At 34.8% G+C, this 20,628-nt stretch overlaps 1 protein-coding gene across 2 annotated transcripts in view; it reads right to left on the bottom strand.

The window, feature by feature from the left end:
* Positions 1–1,718: 1,718 nt before the first annotated feature.
* dachc (dachshund c) overlaps positions 1,719–20,628 on the bottom strand; it is a 103,079-nt gene continuing 84,169 nt past the window's right edge. The window contains 5 exon segments of one of the 2 annotated variants that reach the window (NM_001045236.2): positions 1,719–2,693; positions 6,019–6,084; positions 10,522–10,665; positions 17,410–17,557; positions 17,649–17,794. In NM_001045236.2, the coding sequence (NP_001038701.2) occupies positions 2,656–2,693; positions 6,019–6,084; positions 10,522–10,665; positions 17,410–17,557; positions 17,649–17,794 (542 nt within the window). In that variant the 3' untranslated portion in view covers positions 1,719–2,655. 2 annotated transcript variants of the gene reach the window in all.

The following is a 20,628-nucleotide window of genomic DNA, read 5'->3' on the forward strand; positions in this document are numbered from 1 at the left end:
ATGTAACCAAACGGTCCTATAGTGCCCACACAGTCTGAGCTGGGATCGAACCAGTGATTCTTTGTATGGAAGTTGGTTGCTCTAACAAGGAGGCTAAAGACCATGACCCCTATAGCGTCTGTCGCTAGAGCACATTTTAAGGTCAGAGGAATGAGGATTACCAGTGTAGCACTTCACTAGCTGTTACACACACCCCCTAAACCTCACCTCCCATCCCGGACGAGCCCCCACATGTAGCTCACCAGTCCTACTGCACCCTACCAGATCTGAGCTTTAATCGAACTGGCAATTCTATATATGTAAAGGTAAACGTAAATAAACAAGCTTTTTATTGTTTTATTTTTTTATTTGATTTTCAACACATAAATCTTTTGGTTTACTGTTTCACATATTTTTACATTTATTTATTTTATTTTACTTCAAAAAAATTAAAGACACTTTTGTTCTACATATTTATTTTATTTTTGAACTTCCAAGAGGGAGTGTCATACAGATAGACACTTTCTCTTTTCTCAAGAGCACATGTCCAAAATGTGTTGACGCAGCATTTAGCCAATCACTCAGGCTGTACTGTTTAGCAGTATATGCTCTCTCTCTTTCTTTCTTTCTCTCTGAACATAATAAGAAGCCAGGAGAGATGAATAATTGACTGATTGTTGCATTATTCAGGCCCCTATTGTGGAAAAAGCCCAGTCTCTGGCACATTCCAGGTCTCTCTGGCATATTGAATATGAGGTTAAAGTTTCAATCAACCTTGAAAGGGAGAGGCATTTTTCATCGCCTAGATAGTGTATCAAGTTTGTGCACTCAGAGTTAGTGTACAGTTCTGTGCAGACAATACTTAATCTGCAACATGTTTACAATAAAATTCAGTACACTGGACCAAAGATACATATATTAGGGAAAACAAGAACAATATTGTTATTATGATGTGGAATTATTTGTGTTTTTTATTATATATCTGTGCTTTCCACACAAACACTTTACTTGAGCGGACCGTTAACTGCTGCCCAAGTATATTTAGTGACACAATATTTAAACTATTATCATCCTTTAACACTTTTTTATATATCTGCCCAATATAACCAAACATCTGTGATTGATTAAGTAGTGGAAAGTCTTGTCTAGTTTATCTGTTTCGTAGCTACTGTGTCCGAGAGACATTTCAGCACAGAGTCTCCAAAGAGACGCGCCTTTTTGAGACTTAACAATGCGTCCGGCCGGGTTTTTTTAGTCTCCTAAAATGTATGGGATTTGTTTTTGGTTTCACTTTTTAAAGTTGTCATCAAATGTACAGTCGTGAAAAGTTAAAAATTAAAATTAATATATATGTCTCAGAAAAACTTTATTAAACAGTCCGGGAAGATGAAACTAGATCTAAATTAAGTTTTATTCCTGTAATTATTATAATTTTTTTGAGATATCTGTTCCTAATTCCTCTTTTTTATATTTTATTAATCATTTGCTGTACATTTTATTAATTTGATGACCTTAATATTTTATATATTTTATCCATCTAAAATGCTTTGGCAATACTGTACAAAATGCTCCTGAATAGCATAAAAGAAAGAGAAATAGTTGATTAAATAATGATATCAGTGGTATCATTATTATATCATAAATTATATCATAAATAATATAAAAAATACTCTTATAAACTATATAATTAAAGTCTTAGAAGTAAGATAAAAGTAAAAGAAAATACCAAATAAAATAAATTTAAAAAGCAGAATAAAACACAAGAACAATAAATATTAGAGCTTTAGATTTGACTGCACTGCTGCTGAAGCTGCAAAAGTATCGGTCAGTCAGTTTTTGAAACATCTCCCTTGTAAAGTATGTGGGAAAAAAAATCTTTATTGTTTTCCAGATGGACAGGACAGAAGTAACGACATGCCAGCATGCTCTCCATGTCGGGTAGGATAATAATATGCCAACTGAATAAAAAATAAAATAAAAATAACTTAAGATACAAGAAATCTTATTAAAAACGTTTGTATTGATTTGCTAGATCTACAGCGTACAATGCACATTAGCATGTCTACACTTTTATGTACATACTTGATGAATTTTGAGACATTTCTGCTATGATCCCATATACAATAATGACAACAACAAAAAAATCTGGACAGCTAAGCCTTCTTTTTGAAATAACAGACAGATACACAATACATATTTAAATGCAGTGTCTATATTTGATAAATAAACAAAGAAACTGAAATCGCTCTCTCTTCAGGAAATGATGATTTAAAAATGATGTCAAATGTGAAATGCAAAATGGCAAATTTGAATATTTAATAGGTCAATGTAGTCAGGCAGACTTAAAATGCATTATAAAATGTTTTTTTTCTTTTTTTTTTTACTTCTCAGTGTTGCAAAAAGTCCCCTGGAAACATGGTTTTTCAACCAGGTGTGCATTGTGATAGCATTTTCTTCATTCATCTCGGCTCACGCTTTATCTTACTAAAAGCTGACTTTCAATGGCCATAATAATCTTGTCAAGTCCTTGTGCCTCAAAAACACTGACATCAACCTATAAAACTGCCTCCTTGTCTTCCGTCAGTCCTACAGCAGAATTGCAGACGTTATTTACCAGACGATTGACTACAGGCTCTTCTGTACAGTTTGAATGCATTTACTCCTCATCTTCAATCCTCAGTACATCATTGTGGACTTTAGAAAGAGCCTTCCATCTGTGAACACACAAAAAAACTGGTATGAATGAAGTCACAAGCAGCAAATAATGAACGGACAAATCCATAATGTTCTAACATGTGGATTGAGAGGGAGATGAAAGGACTGGAAAGGGGAGAAGATGCAGTATTTGAATAAATGTCAAAGAACACAAAAAAAGAAAGAGAAAGAGAGAGAGAGAGAGAGCCTTTCCCTCCTTTTCCTCTCAAGCAAGACGAAAAGAGAAAGCAAACCCTTTGAAAGATTAATTACAACATGCAGATTATGTAAATTATGCCCATGCAAATATTTCATGAGGACAATTAAGGGACCCATTAATTACTGCTCCCCCTTTTTGTCTTTATTCTTTCTTCTCTTTTTTCACCATTTGCTTCACTGGCATTTCATTTCAGTCTCAGTGTTTCATACTCTGATAAGGGATTATATTATATTATATTATATTATATTATATTATATTATATTATATTATATTATATTATATTATATTATATTATATTATATTATATTAACCCCAACTCAGAAATTGTTGGGACATTATGGAAAATGCAAATAAAAAAGAAATTAGTGATTTCCAAATGTATTGTATTTCATTGAAGTCAATATGAACACAAAATATGTTTTGTCTGGTCAACTTCATTTAATTTGTAAATATACATCCTTTCCTGTCATTCAGACCTGCAGCACATTCCATAAAAAGTTGGGACAGGAGCAATTTAGGGCTGGTAATCCGGTAAATTGGTTAAATAAGGATCCAAGAAAACATCCAAGAAAGGTCTCACAAAAATGGGCTGAGGAATGCCGGTTTGCCAACAAATACAGTACGTGAGAAAATTATTGAAATGTAGAAAGATAGGAGGACATTTGGATATTTCACCTTAAACAGTGCATAATATAATTAAAAGATTCAAGGAATCTGAAGCAATTTTAGTGTGTAAAGGACAAGGGCGCAAGCCTAAGCTGAACTACTGTGATCTCCAATCCCTCAGGCAGCACTGCATCAAGAATCCTCATTCCTCTATAAGCAATATCACCACATGGGCTCGGGTCTACTTTTGCAAACCTGTCAAGTACCACAATACATAGTTACATCAACAAATGCCAGTTAAAACTGTACTGTGCCGAAACGTAGCCCTCGTTAATAGTGTCCAGAGGCAACTTATCTGGGCTCTGAGGCATCTGGGATGGACCATCGCAGAATGGAAACGTGTACTGTGGTTAGATGCATCAGAATTTCAGGTAATTTGGGGAGAAATGGACACTGTGTCCTCTGAACCAAAAAAGAAAAGGATCATCCAGACTGTTAACCGGAACAAGTCCAAATGCCAGGTTGTGTCATGGTATGGGGTTATTTCAGTACCCTCGGCAAAGGTAACTTGCACTTCTTGTAATGGCATCATAAATGCTAAAAGGTACATAGAGATTTTAGAGCACAATACGCTGCCTTCTTTTCCAGGGACACTCATGCATATTTCAACATGACAATGCAAAACCACATTCTACACACATTACAAAGTCCTGGCTGCGGAGGAAGAGGAAACAGATACTTGACTGGCCTGTCTGCAGTCTCGACCTGTCTCCAATAATGAATCTGTGGCACGTTTTGAATTGTAAAATCATCACCTTAGAATTATAAGATTCTATCTGCATTCCGAATGACTTTGAGATACTGAGTTTCAAAGTTTTTGCATTATATAGCAAACAGTATGTGTGTAACATTTGTTTTTTAACAAGGTCTTCAAATAAAAAAATATGTCAATAACTCAATTTTCACAAAAATGTTACACCTAAAACTCTTCATTACTTGGTGTTTTCAAACTCTAAATGTCTTGTGAGAAAGAATGCCAACAGTACAAAGTGGTAAATGCTTAACTGTTTTAACTTTTTTGAAATGTGCTGCAAGAACCAAAATTGGAATATATGTTTGTTAAATTTATTTTTTTTATAAAAAATCATGAGGAACACTGTTGTATTGTCTGCAATGAAATAAGTCAAAGTAAATTTAGAAAATTTAGAATACGAATCATTTGATGACATAAAAAAATATTTTTAAAGATCACATTGGAGCCTCAAAAAACTATTTAAACCAAAACAACCCAAAACAAACGTCCAAATCACTAGTTCATCTGTAAGAAAGAACCAATAATAATATATATTATTTAAAAAAAGTCAAATTTAGTATGATCCCCTATTCCTTTATATATTTTACCCAGTGCAAGTTGCAGGTGCAGGTACATTTTTTACACAAATGTTTTATGCTGAATGACAATAGAACATTATTTATACAATATTTTGAAAAGTTATTTTTTACAAAGAGATTTTAAAACATTAAAGCAGGCACTTTATTAAATGTTTTTATGTGTTTATGGGATCAATGTTAATCCTGTGAAAATAAATCAGTATTATGTTTGTTCTTTTTATCTTCTGCTTTAGAAATTCATAAAAAATAACATCTAATCATTTGCATTTAGTCACAGGTGCTAAACAGCTAAAATTCCATCTGACCAAAAAAAAAAAAAAAAAAAAAAGAGAGACATTTTCAACATGGTATAATAAATGATCTGCTGGTTATTTTGACCAAAAACTTTACAGACACATTCTGGAGACACAACAGATGTACTTTGCATCATGTAAGAGCAAATAGGAGCAGTTTATTGAGATAATACACAAAAAATAATAATAATAATTCTGTCATGATTAGCTCACTCTTCTCTTATTTACCTAATTAAATTTCTTTCTTCTGTTGAACACAAAACAACATACTTTGAAGAAAGCTGTTCACATTTTCTTTTATAGTATTTGTTTTTTCTACTATAGAAGGCAATGGATTCTAGTAACCAACTTTTTTCAAAATATCTTATTTTGTGTTCAACAAAAGAAAGAAATTCATAAAGGTTTAAAACCACAAAAGGGAGAACAAATAGTGAGGTAATTTTCATTTATTTTTTATTTTTTGGTAAGCCATGCTTTTAACTATTTTCTTACATTCTCTATGTACTGATGAAGTGCAACAGTTCTTTAAATCAAAACAATACAATGACTTGAATGAAATCTAATAATGTAATGAAAATGAAATTATGAAAGAAAATCTGGCCTTTTTATTTCCAATCCTGTAAATAAGGACAATACATATAGTTTCATGTTCATTCTCACTGTGGTGTGTAAAAAATGTAAATATAAAAAACTATAGATATGGTTTTCAAAGGGTGTTATTCATTTAAGCTCATGTGTTTGGGAGAAAAAACATTTCTAGATTCTGTTATGGTTATTTGTTTATGAAGACTACAGGTGAAAAACAATGACATCTAGACACATAATCAAACATACCTTGTATTGTTCTCTCAGTGTCTGTTTTGCTGGTATTATGGATTGTCTCCAATTCCTGTTGAGAGTCTGTTAAAATGAAAAGAGTTATAAATGAGGTTATGAATTATTTGTCACAAGTATCTGGTAATTACACTTTAAACAACAAATGCAACACAATCCTAATATCTATAAAGATGTCAAAATAGCAATTCTTCTAAAGATAAATTCAAAGTATAGCTAGAGATGGAGCAGATGAGGAGACCTGAGATGATTGTAATGCAAGTTGTATTAACTTAAATGTCTGTGTTTGGGCTGTTTTGTCATTTACACATTCATTTACACATTTATCTGCTAAAAGTCTTTTCTGAAATCTGCAACTTATGCCTAAAATGTGAAAATTACAGAGCCCCTATTCATTTTTTAATGACCTTCTATGCAGTGTGTAACACATATCTAAGTGAATGAAAACACCCAGCTGAGGTTAAAATATGACAGTGCACTGTGTATAAAGCTTCTCTCTCTCTCTCTCTCTCTCTCTCTCTCTCATAAGCTGTGCTTTTATACCAGTTGAGGGAAGCACTGCACTATGAATCCATTCTTTTTTATTTCAATGGTTTGAGTGCTGCGTTCAAGGTTCAAAGTAGTTCAAATTTTGCAGTTGAGTTGATTAATACTAACTGTATGTCGTTACTATTATTTGGACTTAGGATTACGAGTAGAACAGAGCAATATGCTGGTGTTTCTACATTGATTTATAAACATGTTCTTGCTTTGGGCTCACACATATACTGTTGCTTGGTTGCTTGTTGCTTTAACACAGCCTTGATAAGCACTGATGGGCGTTTCATATCCGGCATGTGCTGCACACAGTAAACCAATTACACCAGAAGTGGTCATCAGACCAACCACCACAGATTAGTGGCTGTAGAAAAATAAATCACTAGCTATGTTTCATCCAAAATGCGAATGAACTTTATGAGCAAAACTGGATTATCGCAAAAAAGATGTGCGAATAAAGCTGCATTTCCATCCAACGAGTCAGAGCGAACAAAATAGTCACTTCCTGATTAACTGGTGCCAAATATCAACAGTAAAAACTGAATTTGCTGCAGTAGGAGAAGCTGCATCAATCTTTTCTTCATCTAAAAAATGACTGCGCCTCAGAAGGCAATCCTGACAGGCAGTGAACGCACGGTGGCGTTTGAAGGTGTCATATGCAGAGCACAGACGCTCTTGATTTTGGAGGTTATTATTAATATAATAACATTAATACTGAAATGGTAAGGTGTTTTAGAATGATCAAAACAACATTTCAGATGTTTTATAATGTGCTCAGCCTGCTGGTTTATCCATTCACACACATTATTTATCATCACATGATCTCTTATAACAAAATCATATGACCTTTTTAATGCGCATGCTGGAGTTTGTGCGGTAAAAGTGTTTCCATTGTAGTTTATGCACATCTTTTCTTATCGAATAAAAAGTTTATCCTCCTCAGTATTGCGCATAAGTTTTTTTTTATTTTTCAAAGCTTATCATGGCTTTTCCATCAATCGTTTTTTTATGCACATATCCAAAATGTGCATAAAAAAGGTGGATGGAAACATAGCTTCTGTCACTGGGCATAACTAGTAGAGGTGTGAACCTATACTGGTCTCACGGTTCGGTTACGATTATCATGCTATTGATTCGGTTCAATTCGATATCTCGGTGCATCATGGTGCCTTGACCACAGTGTTTTTTTTGGGGGGAAGCTATAACAAGCTGTCTGTATAAACACACAGACACACAGCACCACACTGTCTCTCATTCACACACATACACAAACATAGACAGCACCAAACAAACAAAAACAACCAAACAAACAAACAAACAAAAACACACAAACACACACTTAAGCCATTTAGGTAATTTAAGCCTATTTAAGCATATTGCAAGGGCTTAAATAGAGCAGTGGTCGTAATGTCAAGCGGAAAAAAAAAAGAAAAAGACAGCTGTGAAACATAACCAGCTTTGTCTTTTTGTAGGAAACACACTTTAGATCTTTTTAGGGTAAGAGGTTTTTGAATTATTGCCGATATAACTAAATGTGTCAGGAATATCGAAAACAAAACCAACTTAACCGCGCTCATTTCTGGCTCATTTCTTAATCACTTAAGTGATTTTTCATTTTTATCTGTTTCTTTTTTTTGTTAAATAAAAAACAAGATATTCTAAAGAAAGTTCAGAAGAATGGAAAAGGCAGCCTTTGACATCCATATAATGAATAAAACAAATTATGGAGGAGAATTGCTTTTTCCAGCAAAAGAAAGAAACCCAAACAGCTTTGGAACAGATGGAGAATGAGTGAATTAAAGCAGAATGTCCATTTTTGACTAATTTTAACTAATTAATTCTTTTTTTAACAGAGACTTTTAATTTGGATGGTCAGCTCAAACTAGTTATTTTAAGAATAGTTTGATAGTGTTGGATTGTGGCTGGAAGGGCAGTTGCAAGTAAAACATGTGCCAGTGTAATTGATGGTTCATTCTGCTGTGGCAACCCCAGGGCCGAAAGAAAGTGAGTGAGTGAGTAAGAGAGAGAGAGAGAGAGAGAGAGAGAGAGAGAGAGAGAGAAAGTGAGTGAGTGAGTGAGTGAGTGAGTGAGTGAGTAAGTGAGTGAGTGTGTCATCAAAACAGGTGACAACACAGGCTCATTGGAAATACATACTTCAGGCTGCAGGCTACAAAAATACTTCAACATATGTTTAACAGATGTTTCTAGAAAAAATGAATGCTACAGGGCAGGATGATGCCAACAAATTTTGTTTCATTTCACACTAATCATATTTACAGGGACATATTATCCACAAATAAAGGATTCCTTTCATGCAGTTCTTTGCACAGAACCAAATCAATACCATAAAACAGCTTAATGGTGTCTATGACCTGTAATCAAACATGTTTACCTCACCTGTCTATCTCTATTTGGACTTAAAAAAAAAAAAAAAAAAGCAATTTAAAATCAAGGTAAAACTATGTGCAAACTAAATATACTTTTCTCTATTCTTAGCTTTTGAAAACATGTGGTCTATTAGATGGGTTTAGGGAGGGTTTGGGTCAGTGGTTCACTAGGTGATCTCTACAACAAGACTCACTTTCTCATTGTCTCGGAAACATATAACAAAACGCACTCTAATGGCCCGTTTCCACTGTTTGGTACATTACGGTACGGTTCAGTTTGGTAAGCCTTTATGGTCGTTTCCACTGTCAAAAAGCCTACCAAACCGAACCGTACCATACCACTTTTTCGGCACCCTTTCGAAAGAGTACCAAAGACGAAAAAGGGTCCCAAAAGGTGGAGCAACACATGCAGCTGAACACTGATGGGTTACAGAGATACGCCACAAGCTCGTAGAGCTAGACAGAATGAAAACAAAGGAACCACCATGTTCTAATACACAGCTGAGACATTACATGGAAATTCTATATGCATATAGTAACGAGCCATAGACGACCTGAGCTCAAACAAACCTTGTTGTCATCTTGATGAACAGCCACAAAGCCAAAAAGAAAAATCGTCCGTGTCCTGTTGTTGCTTTACGAGCCCGTCTAAAAGTGAGCGATTTTAGTTTTCTTTCGGTAGCTCGCAATTGCGTCTAAGTTATATTTAATATAACGAACTTCAAGAGCTGATGATAATAACGTGTGCATGGTTATCGGTGTCTCCGTCATCTGATCCATTCGGAAAGAAAACGACAAACACGAGAGTGAAGTGCGAAAAAAAGAAGAAGCCCGACAAAACACAGGATCAAAATTGTTTCAGCAAACAAACTGCCGTGATTATCTTCGCCTTTTGGACTATTATGAACTGGAAATAATAGAATTACTCTCTAACAGAGTTTACATGTGCTGGTGAAGATTACAGACACATATGAGAGGTTTGCGCTGGCTGTGGGCTATATTACTTGTGTTTTGAACTCAAATAAGGACTAAATATCTGTGGTGTGTAGTTTTTCTGTAATTGGTAATATATCTGAGACCGTAAGGGGCTGTATGTGTTCGTATTTGTTGCATTTATTTATTTATTTTATATAATTGCAGACGTTACAGTAGAGTATTTTGCACTGTCATTAATCAAATCCTGTTCATAGAAAAGTTAGCAATAAACATTTATAAACAAGTATTTATGTGTATAAAGCATGTGTTTTGTGAGAAGTGCTTCTCATATGATTTGTGAACGACCTGTACAGCTTTACTGTTGACATTAATTTGAGCAAGAATGGCGTCGACTGAAACTCTCTCTTGTACACCACGCCCAACAAAAGGGTACCCTTGTTAGTTTAAATGCAAGTCTGATAAAGGTGACCCGTACCGACCCGAGCTGTACCGTACTGTACCAGTCAGTGGAAACGAGCCATAAGTATCATATTTCAGATTCAGGAAGAGGTAGACAGCGCCCTCTGGTCATTTTGTCATCTGAAACGTGCTACAAAACTGGTAATATATTTTATTTCTTTTGTGTGTGTGTGCGCGTTCTTACCGTTGTGAATGGGTGATCTCTCACAGGAAGTTGTCCTCTGAAGCGTCTGCTCAGCATGGTCTCTTCTCTTAGACTCCACCTCCAGAGCCTCCTGCAGTTTTCTCTTGGTCTTCTTCTCCTTCTTCAGCCGCTTCTGGATGAGCGCTGAGAACAGCACAACACAAATTAATTAATAAAGATTCTGATAGGGATATACAGTACAAAAGTTTGGATTCTGTCAATTAAAAAAAAAACTTTATGCTCATCAAGTCTGTATTATTTAATAAAAAATGATGTGAAAATACTATAATTTAATATAACAGTTTTATTTTAAATTTAAATTTCAAAACGTTTAAAAGGTGGTCCACTACAATGTCAAATTTTAATCTTTAATTCATGTGTAATGTAGCTGTGTGAACATAAAGCAACATCTCTGAATGTAATATGATCAAAGTTCAATGCAAAGGTAGACATTAGCTTTAACAGAGCTAGCTTAGCAAAGTCTATAGTAAACAAAGTTTTGGGACTACAAAAAAATACATCTGGGTTAATGAGATCACAAATGCTTTATGTTACGCACATTCACCACGCGCACACACCCCGTGCAGAATTATAAAAAAATAAATAGCTAGTGACCGGACGTGATGCTTCCTGGTGACATGAAGCTGATCTGTGAATCACAGTACACTATGTTAACTGACCATTCAGAGCCTCTTGGGAGCAGGCTTTCAGAGGATCTAGAAAATATGACAGTCGTTTTTTACAAATGAAGCATGATGACAATATGTTTTTTATAAGCACAGCCAAGCCTTAAAAATACATTCTGGACCATCCTTTCAAAAGGCTGTTCCTCTGGAAGCAAAACTGAACTTTTAGCAGCCATTATTTTTTTCAGTTTGCAATTTCACATGATCTTTTAGAAATCATTATTATTTGGTGAATAGGAGCTCAAGAAACATTGCTTAGTATTAACTATGCTGAAAACAGTTGTTCACTTAAATATGAACATTTGCTTTTGATTTACTCGCTTTCAGGCTACCCAAGATGTAGTTGATTTAATTATTTATGATTTTTTTGGCTTCAGTAGAGCATTAAAATAGATTTTTAGATTTAATCATTGATCCTTGGTGAATAATAAAATCGTGATTAACAACAAAAATAAAGCGATTAATAACAACCGCAATGGCTTTGAGAGTCAAAAAAGTATATATGCAAAACACCCACAAGTATTTAATTTAAAGGCAAAACACAGACAGACAGACAGACAGACACACAGACAGACACAGACACACAGACACAGACAGACACAGACACACAGACACACAGACAGACACACACACACACACACACACACACACACACACACACACACACACACACACACATACACACACATACACACACAAACACACACACACACACACACACACACACGCACACACACACACACACGCACACACACACACACGCACACACACACACACACACACACACACACACACACACACAAGCCAAGGATAAAAAAAAGTGCTGGTAGCTGTTACATTATATGAATCTCAAATGTATGGCTTGAGGGTGAGTAAATTAAATAAATTAATAATGTTTTAAATATTTATAATATATTATAAATATATAGAAATTTAATTTTACATTATTATTATTATTATTATTATTATTATTATTATTATTATTATTATTATTATTATTACATTTTAGTAGAAACCTAAACGTTTTTTTAATCTTTGATGAATAGACAGTTCAAAAGACATTTCATAATATAATAAATTCCTTTAATATCATCTGATCAAGTTATTGATTCCTTGTTGAACATTATTTTCATGAAAACACCATAAAGCATAGCCATAAAACCTTAAACTTTGAAAAATGACTTGGAAAAACGTTAATGCTACTGGATAATTGAAAAAATAACATTAAATCTCACATCACAGCAATCAGTAATTAAAGCCAACCATGAAAAACTGTTCCACATGCCCTTTTTCAGCCTTTCACTAAATACTGTGTCTGATATAATGCACATCTAATGTGAAACTAGGCTGAAGCCCAGTGGAACATGTTAATTTTCCAGTTTGCAGTATAAGGGCTTACTTCAGTCGGCTCAGTCAGCAGAAAAAAAAACCCCTTTCTGTCCGATAGCTGAGAGCCTTTCCCCTTTGAGTGATCTAGGACCAACCTTCTTCTTAATCTTTCCCCTGACCACTGGGTATTAAAAAAATAAGAATATTGAGTCGAAGTCAGTTGGCTGGAGTATAAAGACATCTCTCACTAATGGAAGAGCAGCTGATTTGATGAATTATGCAGGAGATTCATTATCCTCATCAAATGTGATGCGCCGAATATTAACACAGCAATTCTGTTTACGCTGATAATAAATCATTCACACTAATATCATAATATGTACTTGTAATTACAAAGGGTAATTCTCTGTGTCTGAATGTGTGTGTGTGAGTGTTTGTGGCTCAAGGAAAGTGCTGAATTTGCAGTAACATGACTAGCTGGAGCACAATGCGGGCGACAGGAGAATACGAGATGAGCTGCTCTCTAATTAAACAACATTCATTAATGGTGCATGTTGCCCTGTCACCTTCTTTAATGATTCCGCCATTTTATGATTGCTGTCTAGGAGCTTTCTGATTTAAGACTGCGATTGTACATACATTGAGAGGAACACAAGATTAAGAGATTAAATCGAGTGTAAATTTATTTGTTGGTAAACGTGATGTGAAAGATCAAGTGGTGTACGGTTAGATGTGTGAACCCGTTTTGCTTGTTTCTGTAATGTGGGCAGACAACAAACTGAAGATGAGATCATTTTATAATGCAGATACAATTTTAACAGTGCTTTCTTTGCTGTTAAATTCTTATTTTGGATGCAATCACAACAGTAGCTTATCTTGCAGATTTCTGTCCTGCATGAAACTTGCTGATTGACCGTGGATATTTTGTATTTTGTATTTTTTTTTACCAGAAATGACACAGACTTCTCCTAAAAGATAATAAGACAATATAAAAGAGGCATCGTTGTGAAACAATATACATTTCTCAGCTTTTATTTAGCTTTGATCAACAAAATTGAGTGTCCAAAATTATTCATTCCCTTTTCAATAATCAATAGAAAACATTTAGTGGCCATTACAGCAATAAAATGCTTCCTATAATTGCAATTTTGCATGTCTTCACTGGTATTTTTGCTCCTACATCTTTACCGATAAGCTTTTTTATGTAGGAGAGTCTTCTTGCAAGGATGTTTTAGAGCTGCTTGGACTATTTGGAATAGTATAGAACTTTGTATTTTCCCATAGACTGTGCCAGTTTGCAAAATGATAGGAAAATCTTGGAATCGACACTTTTTTTTTCAAATGTAACTGTGCAAATGTATTTTTTTTTCACAATGCCTCTCGTTTCAGACGTGGACAATTTGGTATCGGTTCAGTAATAATCATAACCGGTTATTATGTACTGACGTCATTTATCTCCTATGCGCTCTGTCGCGAGGGAGGTGAGCGCGAGTATTTACAACACTCAGCCAACTCAGGGCAGGTCCGTGGCATAGGCACCATAGGCAAATGCTAAGGGCGCTGTATATTCAGGAGGGCGCCAGAAAGGAGCGCGGTTCAGTTGGTTTTGTTTTCGATATTCTTCACACACATTCAGTTACAGACGGCAATAACTCAAAAACCTCTTACCCTAAAAAGATCTAAAGTGTGTTTCCTACAAAAAGACAAAGCTGGTTATGTTTCACAGCTGTCTTTCTTTCTTTTCGCTCCACACTATGAGCACTGCTCCGTTTAAGCCCTCGCAATATGTGTTTAGCCGGGAGAGCTCGCGCTGAGAGGAGCTCTCAGCAAGGGACCGTTGGAAAAGTGCTTATTTTTTACGTTTTTCTGCTCCGCTCTTCGCGAGCTCTCCCTGTTGCGAGGGCTTAAGTGTGTGTGCGTGTGTGTGTGTGCGTGTGTTTGTTTATTTGGTGCTGTCTATGTTTGTGTTTGAATGAGAGACAGTGTGGTGCTGTGTCTCTGTGTGTTTATACAGACAGCTTGTTATAGCCTCTCCTCTAAAATATAACGCTGTATATGGAAAGCATCATCAATGCACCGTGAACCGAACCGTGAGACCAGTATAGGTTCACACCTCTAATATATACACACACACATATATACATATACATATATATATATATATATATATATATATATATATATATATACATATACATATATATATATATATATATATATATATATATATATATATATATATATATATATATATATATATATATATATATATATACATATACATATACATGCAGGTTGGCAAAGATCTTTTTTTTTTTATCTAGATAAACTCGGATTTACTCATTTTAATTCTGCCGAAGGCATTCAGAATATGTGTGCTACCCAAATAATACGTTTTTGAGAACGGGTGGCGCATTAGACCAGGGGTTCATCTCCTGTTTCCAAAATGCATCACAAACTGCTTGAGAATCTGTTCTACTATAATAATTGGTGATGAAATTGGTGATGAAAATAAATTGTGTTCTATAAGATGTACTTGTGTTTACTAACAGTTTATTCAGTTAAACATTAATTTTGAACTGTAGGCCTACATAAGTCCAAAACAGCAATTTTGTATGACCTTAATCCGACTAAAGTCATAACTGAACTAAACAGAAATGGAATTAAGACATGTGTAAGACATGTGTTTTTTATATTGCGCAGCACATTAACGCAGATAATGGCGATACACACACACACACACACACACACACACACACACACACACACACACACACATACATACATACATACATACATACATACATACATACATACATACATACATACATACATACATACATACATACATATATACACACGGTGGCACAGCAGGTAGTGCCTGGAAGTGCCTGGTTTGAGCCTCGGCTGGGTCAGTTGGCATTTCTGTGTGGAGTTTGCATATTCTCCCCGCGTTCACGTGGGTTTCCTCCGGATGCTCCGGTTTCCCCCACATTCCAAAGACATGCAGTACAGGTGAATTGGGTAGGCTAAATTGTCTGTAGTGTATGAGTGTGTATGGATGTTTCCCCGAGATGGATTGCAGCTGGAAGGGCATCCGCTGTGTAAAACATATGCTGGATAAGTTGGCAGTTCATTCCGCTAGGGCGATGCCAGATTAATAAATGGACTAAGCTGAAAAGAAAATGAATGAATGTATGAGTGTGTATGGATGTTTCCCAGAGATGGGCTGCAGCAGGACAGGTATCCGCTGCGTAAAACATATACTGGATAGATTGGCGGTTCATTCCGCTGTGTTGACATGTGTCCTCTGAATACAAGTTTCAAAAAATGTATCTTTGGTTTTATTATACAATATTTATTCTGATGACTTTTAATCTTGCACCTAACAATTATCCTTTTTTACAAAAAACAAAAACCTACAACTAACACTAAAACTAACAAAAACTAAAGTAAAACTAACTAAAATCGAAGACAAAAAGTGAAAACGAAATAAAAACTAAAACTAATGAAAAATCTAAAAGAATTATAACCTTGACACACAAACACACACACACACACGCACGTACACACCCGTCCAGACGCTTGGCGCAAGAGTCGTTTTGACATTTTGCGCTACGCTGTTTAAATAGCAAAGGCATTTGTGCTCATATGTGCGCCCATAGGCGTTCTGGTCTTAAAAAGCAGGCGTGTTTTGGCGCGTTGCTTTATTGAGAAACTATAATAGTCTGTTCTTTAGACCAGAACAAAGCCGGCCTATTATCCAGCGCAAAGTGCGCCTCGCTTTCACACTGCTTAATACACACAAGATGTAGAGCCATACGCAAATATCTTTACAAATGAAAAATAATTAAAATATTGAGGATATATATATATATATATATATATATATATATATAGGATGTAATAAGATATATATGATATAAATATAAAGGATTAATATATTACAAAACATATTATTTTCTAGCCTACATCAATTTAAAAACCTTTCATGCCTTCTTGTTCTCTGGAGGCTTTTTCAGTTCATTCAATTTGCTTTGTATAATGTTATCATTATTAGCAGAATTATTTATTATATCCATATTATTTATTGTTTTATTAGATACAAGCTTAGATTTGCCCACCTGTCAGGTTTCAGACCATATGGGGCACAGCATGTGTATTAGGGTACAACTCAGGTTTTTAAACACACTTGTTATTATTGTTCATTTGTTCATTTGTTGAAAATTAGAACTGAATTCAGAAATAGTTTTGAAACAAATCTCTGCGCTTAACAAACTAAATTAACTATTTATAGACTAATTGATGTCTGTGCGTACAAGGTTTCCCTATCCATGAGAGCAAAAGTGAAAGTTAATCATTTATCTCTCATTCTCATGCTGTAGATGCTCTGTTTAACTGTTTTCTTGCTAGTGAATTTCTCAGTTTTTCCACTTACAAAGTCGTCATGTAAATAGCAAATGCGCTTATGGCGCGACGCAACTGGCTCTTAAAGGGAATGGGAGATTAGACTCTGATTGGTTTATTTTTAAAACACCTATAACTCATTAAGAAAATAAACTCAACCTTTTTAGACCATGCGCCATAGCGCAAAGCAAATTTTTCCGTCCTTAAAATAGCAAAAGTGGATTCTGACACACCCTGAAAGCGTTTGCGCCCTACGCTTTGCACATGGACCGTCAAAATAGAGCCCTTTATCAATTTATCAATTGCATTAAAAAAACTACTTTATCATATCCAATAAGGATTTAATAATAAATACCTAAAAGTATTATATGCTGATTGCATATGATATCTGAGACATTTAGATATGATCTAAGGAGGAATTATTTTTAAAAACAGAGCAATGTGAGCAATGTGTGCAGCGAATCACCTCTGTTTTTCTGCTCCACACAGAGCTGTCTCTCTAGTGTCTCGCGCAGCTCTCTCTCCCTGTACAGCTCCATCTTCAGCTCTGTGCGCTCCAGCTGAACCTGCTTCTCTTGCGCTCGTGCATTATCAATAGCCACCTTTAACAAACCCTGGTGGAAACAGGAAAACAGGATGAAAATTTAATCTATACACATCACAGAGTGAATCTTTCCTGAAATATTTTGATCTGCATTTCTGGACCTGTATGTTGGTGAGAAGGGTTTCTATGGAGGACAGGCCTTCAGGAAAGAGCAATGGAGCAGGGAATCCTGGAGGTAATGTTGGCCCAGAATGAGACAATCTCTCATAGCTGTCCCGTGATGTCGGGGTGCACAGGACATTTTCTTCTGTCATAAGACAAAAAGCACAATCATAAACATTTTGAATTAAATCAAATATTTAATAACCCAATAAATACATACATGTTTGTGAATACTTTTGTTTAGCAAGGGACATTATACAAAAGTGGAAGTGAAATATGCAGACTGTTGTGAAAGCTTATATTTTTTTATGATTTTTCAAAATGTTTTCTTTATTTAAAATCATGTTTTCATTCAACATAATCTCATCATAAAATAATTAAATCCACCATATATATATATATATATATATATATATATATATATATATATATATATATATATATATATATATATATATATATGTATATATATATATATATATATATATATATATATATATATATATATATATATATATATATATATATATATATATATATATTTTTTTTTTTTTTTTTTTTTTTTTATACAACAGTTCTGTTTCCATTCTTGAATCTGATTGCCTGGTAGCTGTGCAATATTCACCCTTGTGTATTATTCCGCTCACATACAACAGCAAGCAGAGGGCACTCTACAATTTGACAAATATTGCTGCTGTTGGACAACATCATGCACTTATGAGGTTTTTTAGTGAAGTATGTATTTGTTTAGATTACAACTATGCAGTTTATTTATAAGGATAGTGCCCATTTTAAATATTTATAATTTCGGGGCATCAGATTCAGTGTATCGTCCGCCATTAGCCTGTCTGAGCAGACCCAAGAAAGTGACAGTTGACATTCCACCAAAAGATGGCGACAGAGACCACATAGCGTAAATTTCTAACGACAGCAGAACAAATCATTATAAATAAGGTAAGTGACATTTTAAGTCGTTCTCTCTTTTGTATTTTGTATTGCTGTATTTTTATGTCTTTTTGGGGGTTAATTATAGTGAAATTCCGATTGCAACAGACAAATACTGGGATGTCTCTGTAGATTGATGGCATTTCATGCCGTTCAGCCATATAATCTTAAAATGATAGCAAAAATCAAAGGCACTCGGCTGAACACCTCCCACTAGTATATACAGTCACACTGCTACTCGTGTCATAATATTGCTATATATCTTAGTGTAACTAAAAAAATTCTGCAAGGGGAAATTATTTTCTATAAATCGTTTATATATTGTAATTTCACACATCAGTGCTACTTTGTTTTCAAGCTTTTCTCTCATTGAACTTCATTCAGTTCATTTGCTGACAACCAGCAATGTCTTCAGTTAAATCATCTTAGTTTAAACAAGCCATTGCACGCTGGTTCTGGTTTAGTTTTGTAGTGTTAGGGGAAGAAGATCTGGTTCAACTTAAGCTACAGCAGATACTCACATCATCTAACGGCTCTACATCTGTTTTCAAGTTTTAGTCACAGCTGTATTAAGTTGAGTGCAGAAGGTTAAAAATAAGACTCCAAAGCAGCAGTATGTCTTTAATAATATCAATAATATATGAATATGGTTTATATTCAAGCAAGCTTTCGCCTGTGTCTCCTTTCTAAGTACAATGACAGTCATATAGGCCTAGAATGAAGACAACCAAGAGCAAAGACAAGCACTTAAAGCACAGGAGGAGGCTGAGATACAGAACATCAAGAAACGTTGTTTTTGATCAGGCCGAAAGCCTTGATCTTGTCATTGTCACTCACTTCAAAGAGTTCACTAATGTATGAGGCCTCATGCTACTATCCAGAACTAACAGTGTCTCCATCGGACAATCTTATCTTACTCCTCCTCTCCTCTCTGCCACTTCAACAATATGATCGTAATCTTTAATGCCCAACTCTAATCTTCATAAACCACTTATCATTCTAATTTTTGATCCTTATCTTAATTTGGTGGAAAATTACAGTCATATTTTCATTACTAAAGCAGTGGTTTAAACTTTGCTGTTATAATATAACATGTGGTGGTATCTACTTCTGCTAAATGCAAATAGACAACAATGCCAATTTATAGTAACTCTGCCCATTTTTCACTTAAAGGTGCTGTATGTAAGTTTTTGACTCTTCTAATGAAAAAAAAAAAAACATAATATGTTTGCAGATATTTAAGAAACATGCCAAGTGAACATTCATGTTTTTTTCTAAAAAAAAAAAAAAACAATGCTAATGTCAGATATTCTGCTTTGAAAATGTACATTCCATGCCGGAACGCCGTCTTGCCAATTATATTTCAGCACCCCGGGTTGCCTTGTTGGAAACAGCGTATATCATTCATACAGCCATAAAGGCTGTTAAAGTATGCTTCCGCAACCAAAAATGCGACCTCCAGTGGACAGTAGCAGACTGCGAAATAAGATGTGGATTCAGAGTTCGACATGAGTTATTAATTTGCAAATAATATAAATATTCTGAATGTAAACATTAAGTTAGCAGGTTACATTGTAACCCCATGTCCTAACAACATGCAACTTGACGAGAATTGCAGTGATGCACAATTTGGCTGTTTGAACTAGACGCAACATGAGACAAATTTAAATACAGCCATTCAGAAGCACAGAATATGTGCACTCACTGCACTTCAACAAAATGGCATAGGTGTATAATCTAATTAATACATATAAAGTCTTTTTAACATTATGAAATGTACATGCTAAATCATTAATATATTTGTTTGCTTTCACTAAGTCACAGTTCAAAATTTAATTTCTGATCTGAGAAATTAATCTCAGATTTTTATTAGGATTATCAAAGATCTGAGGTGACCTATCTTTAGTAACTCACAATATTAGCATTTAACACTGAATAGAGCACATGAGGTGTACCTGAGGTAAACCTTGTCAGTTTATCCTATTGTTCAGTTGCAGAAAATAGAAGCCGTTTCTCGAATAAAAAAATTGGTTG

Source organism: Danio rerio, chromosome 1 (assembly GCF_049306965.1).
Source record: "Danio rerio strain Tuebingen ecotype United States chromosome 1, GRCz12tu, whole genome shotgun sequence".
In the NCBI taxonomy this organism is placed as follows: domain Eukaryota; kingdom Metazoa; phylum Chordata; class Actinopteri; order Cypriniformes; family Danionidae; genus Danio; species Danio rerio.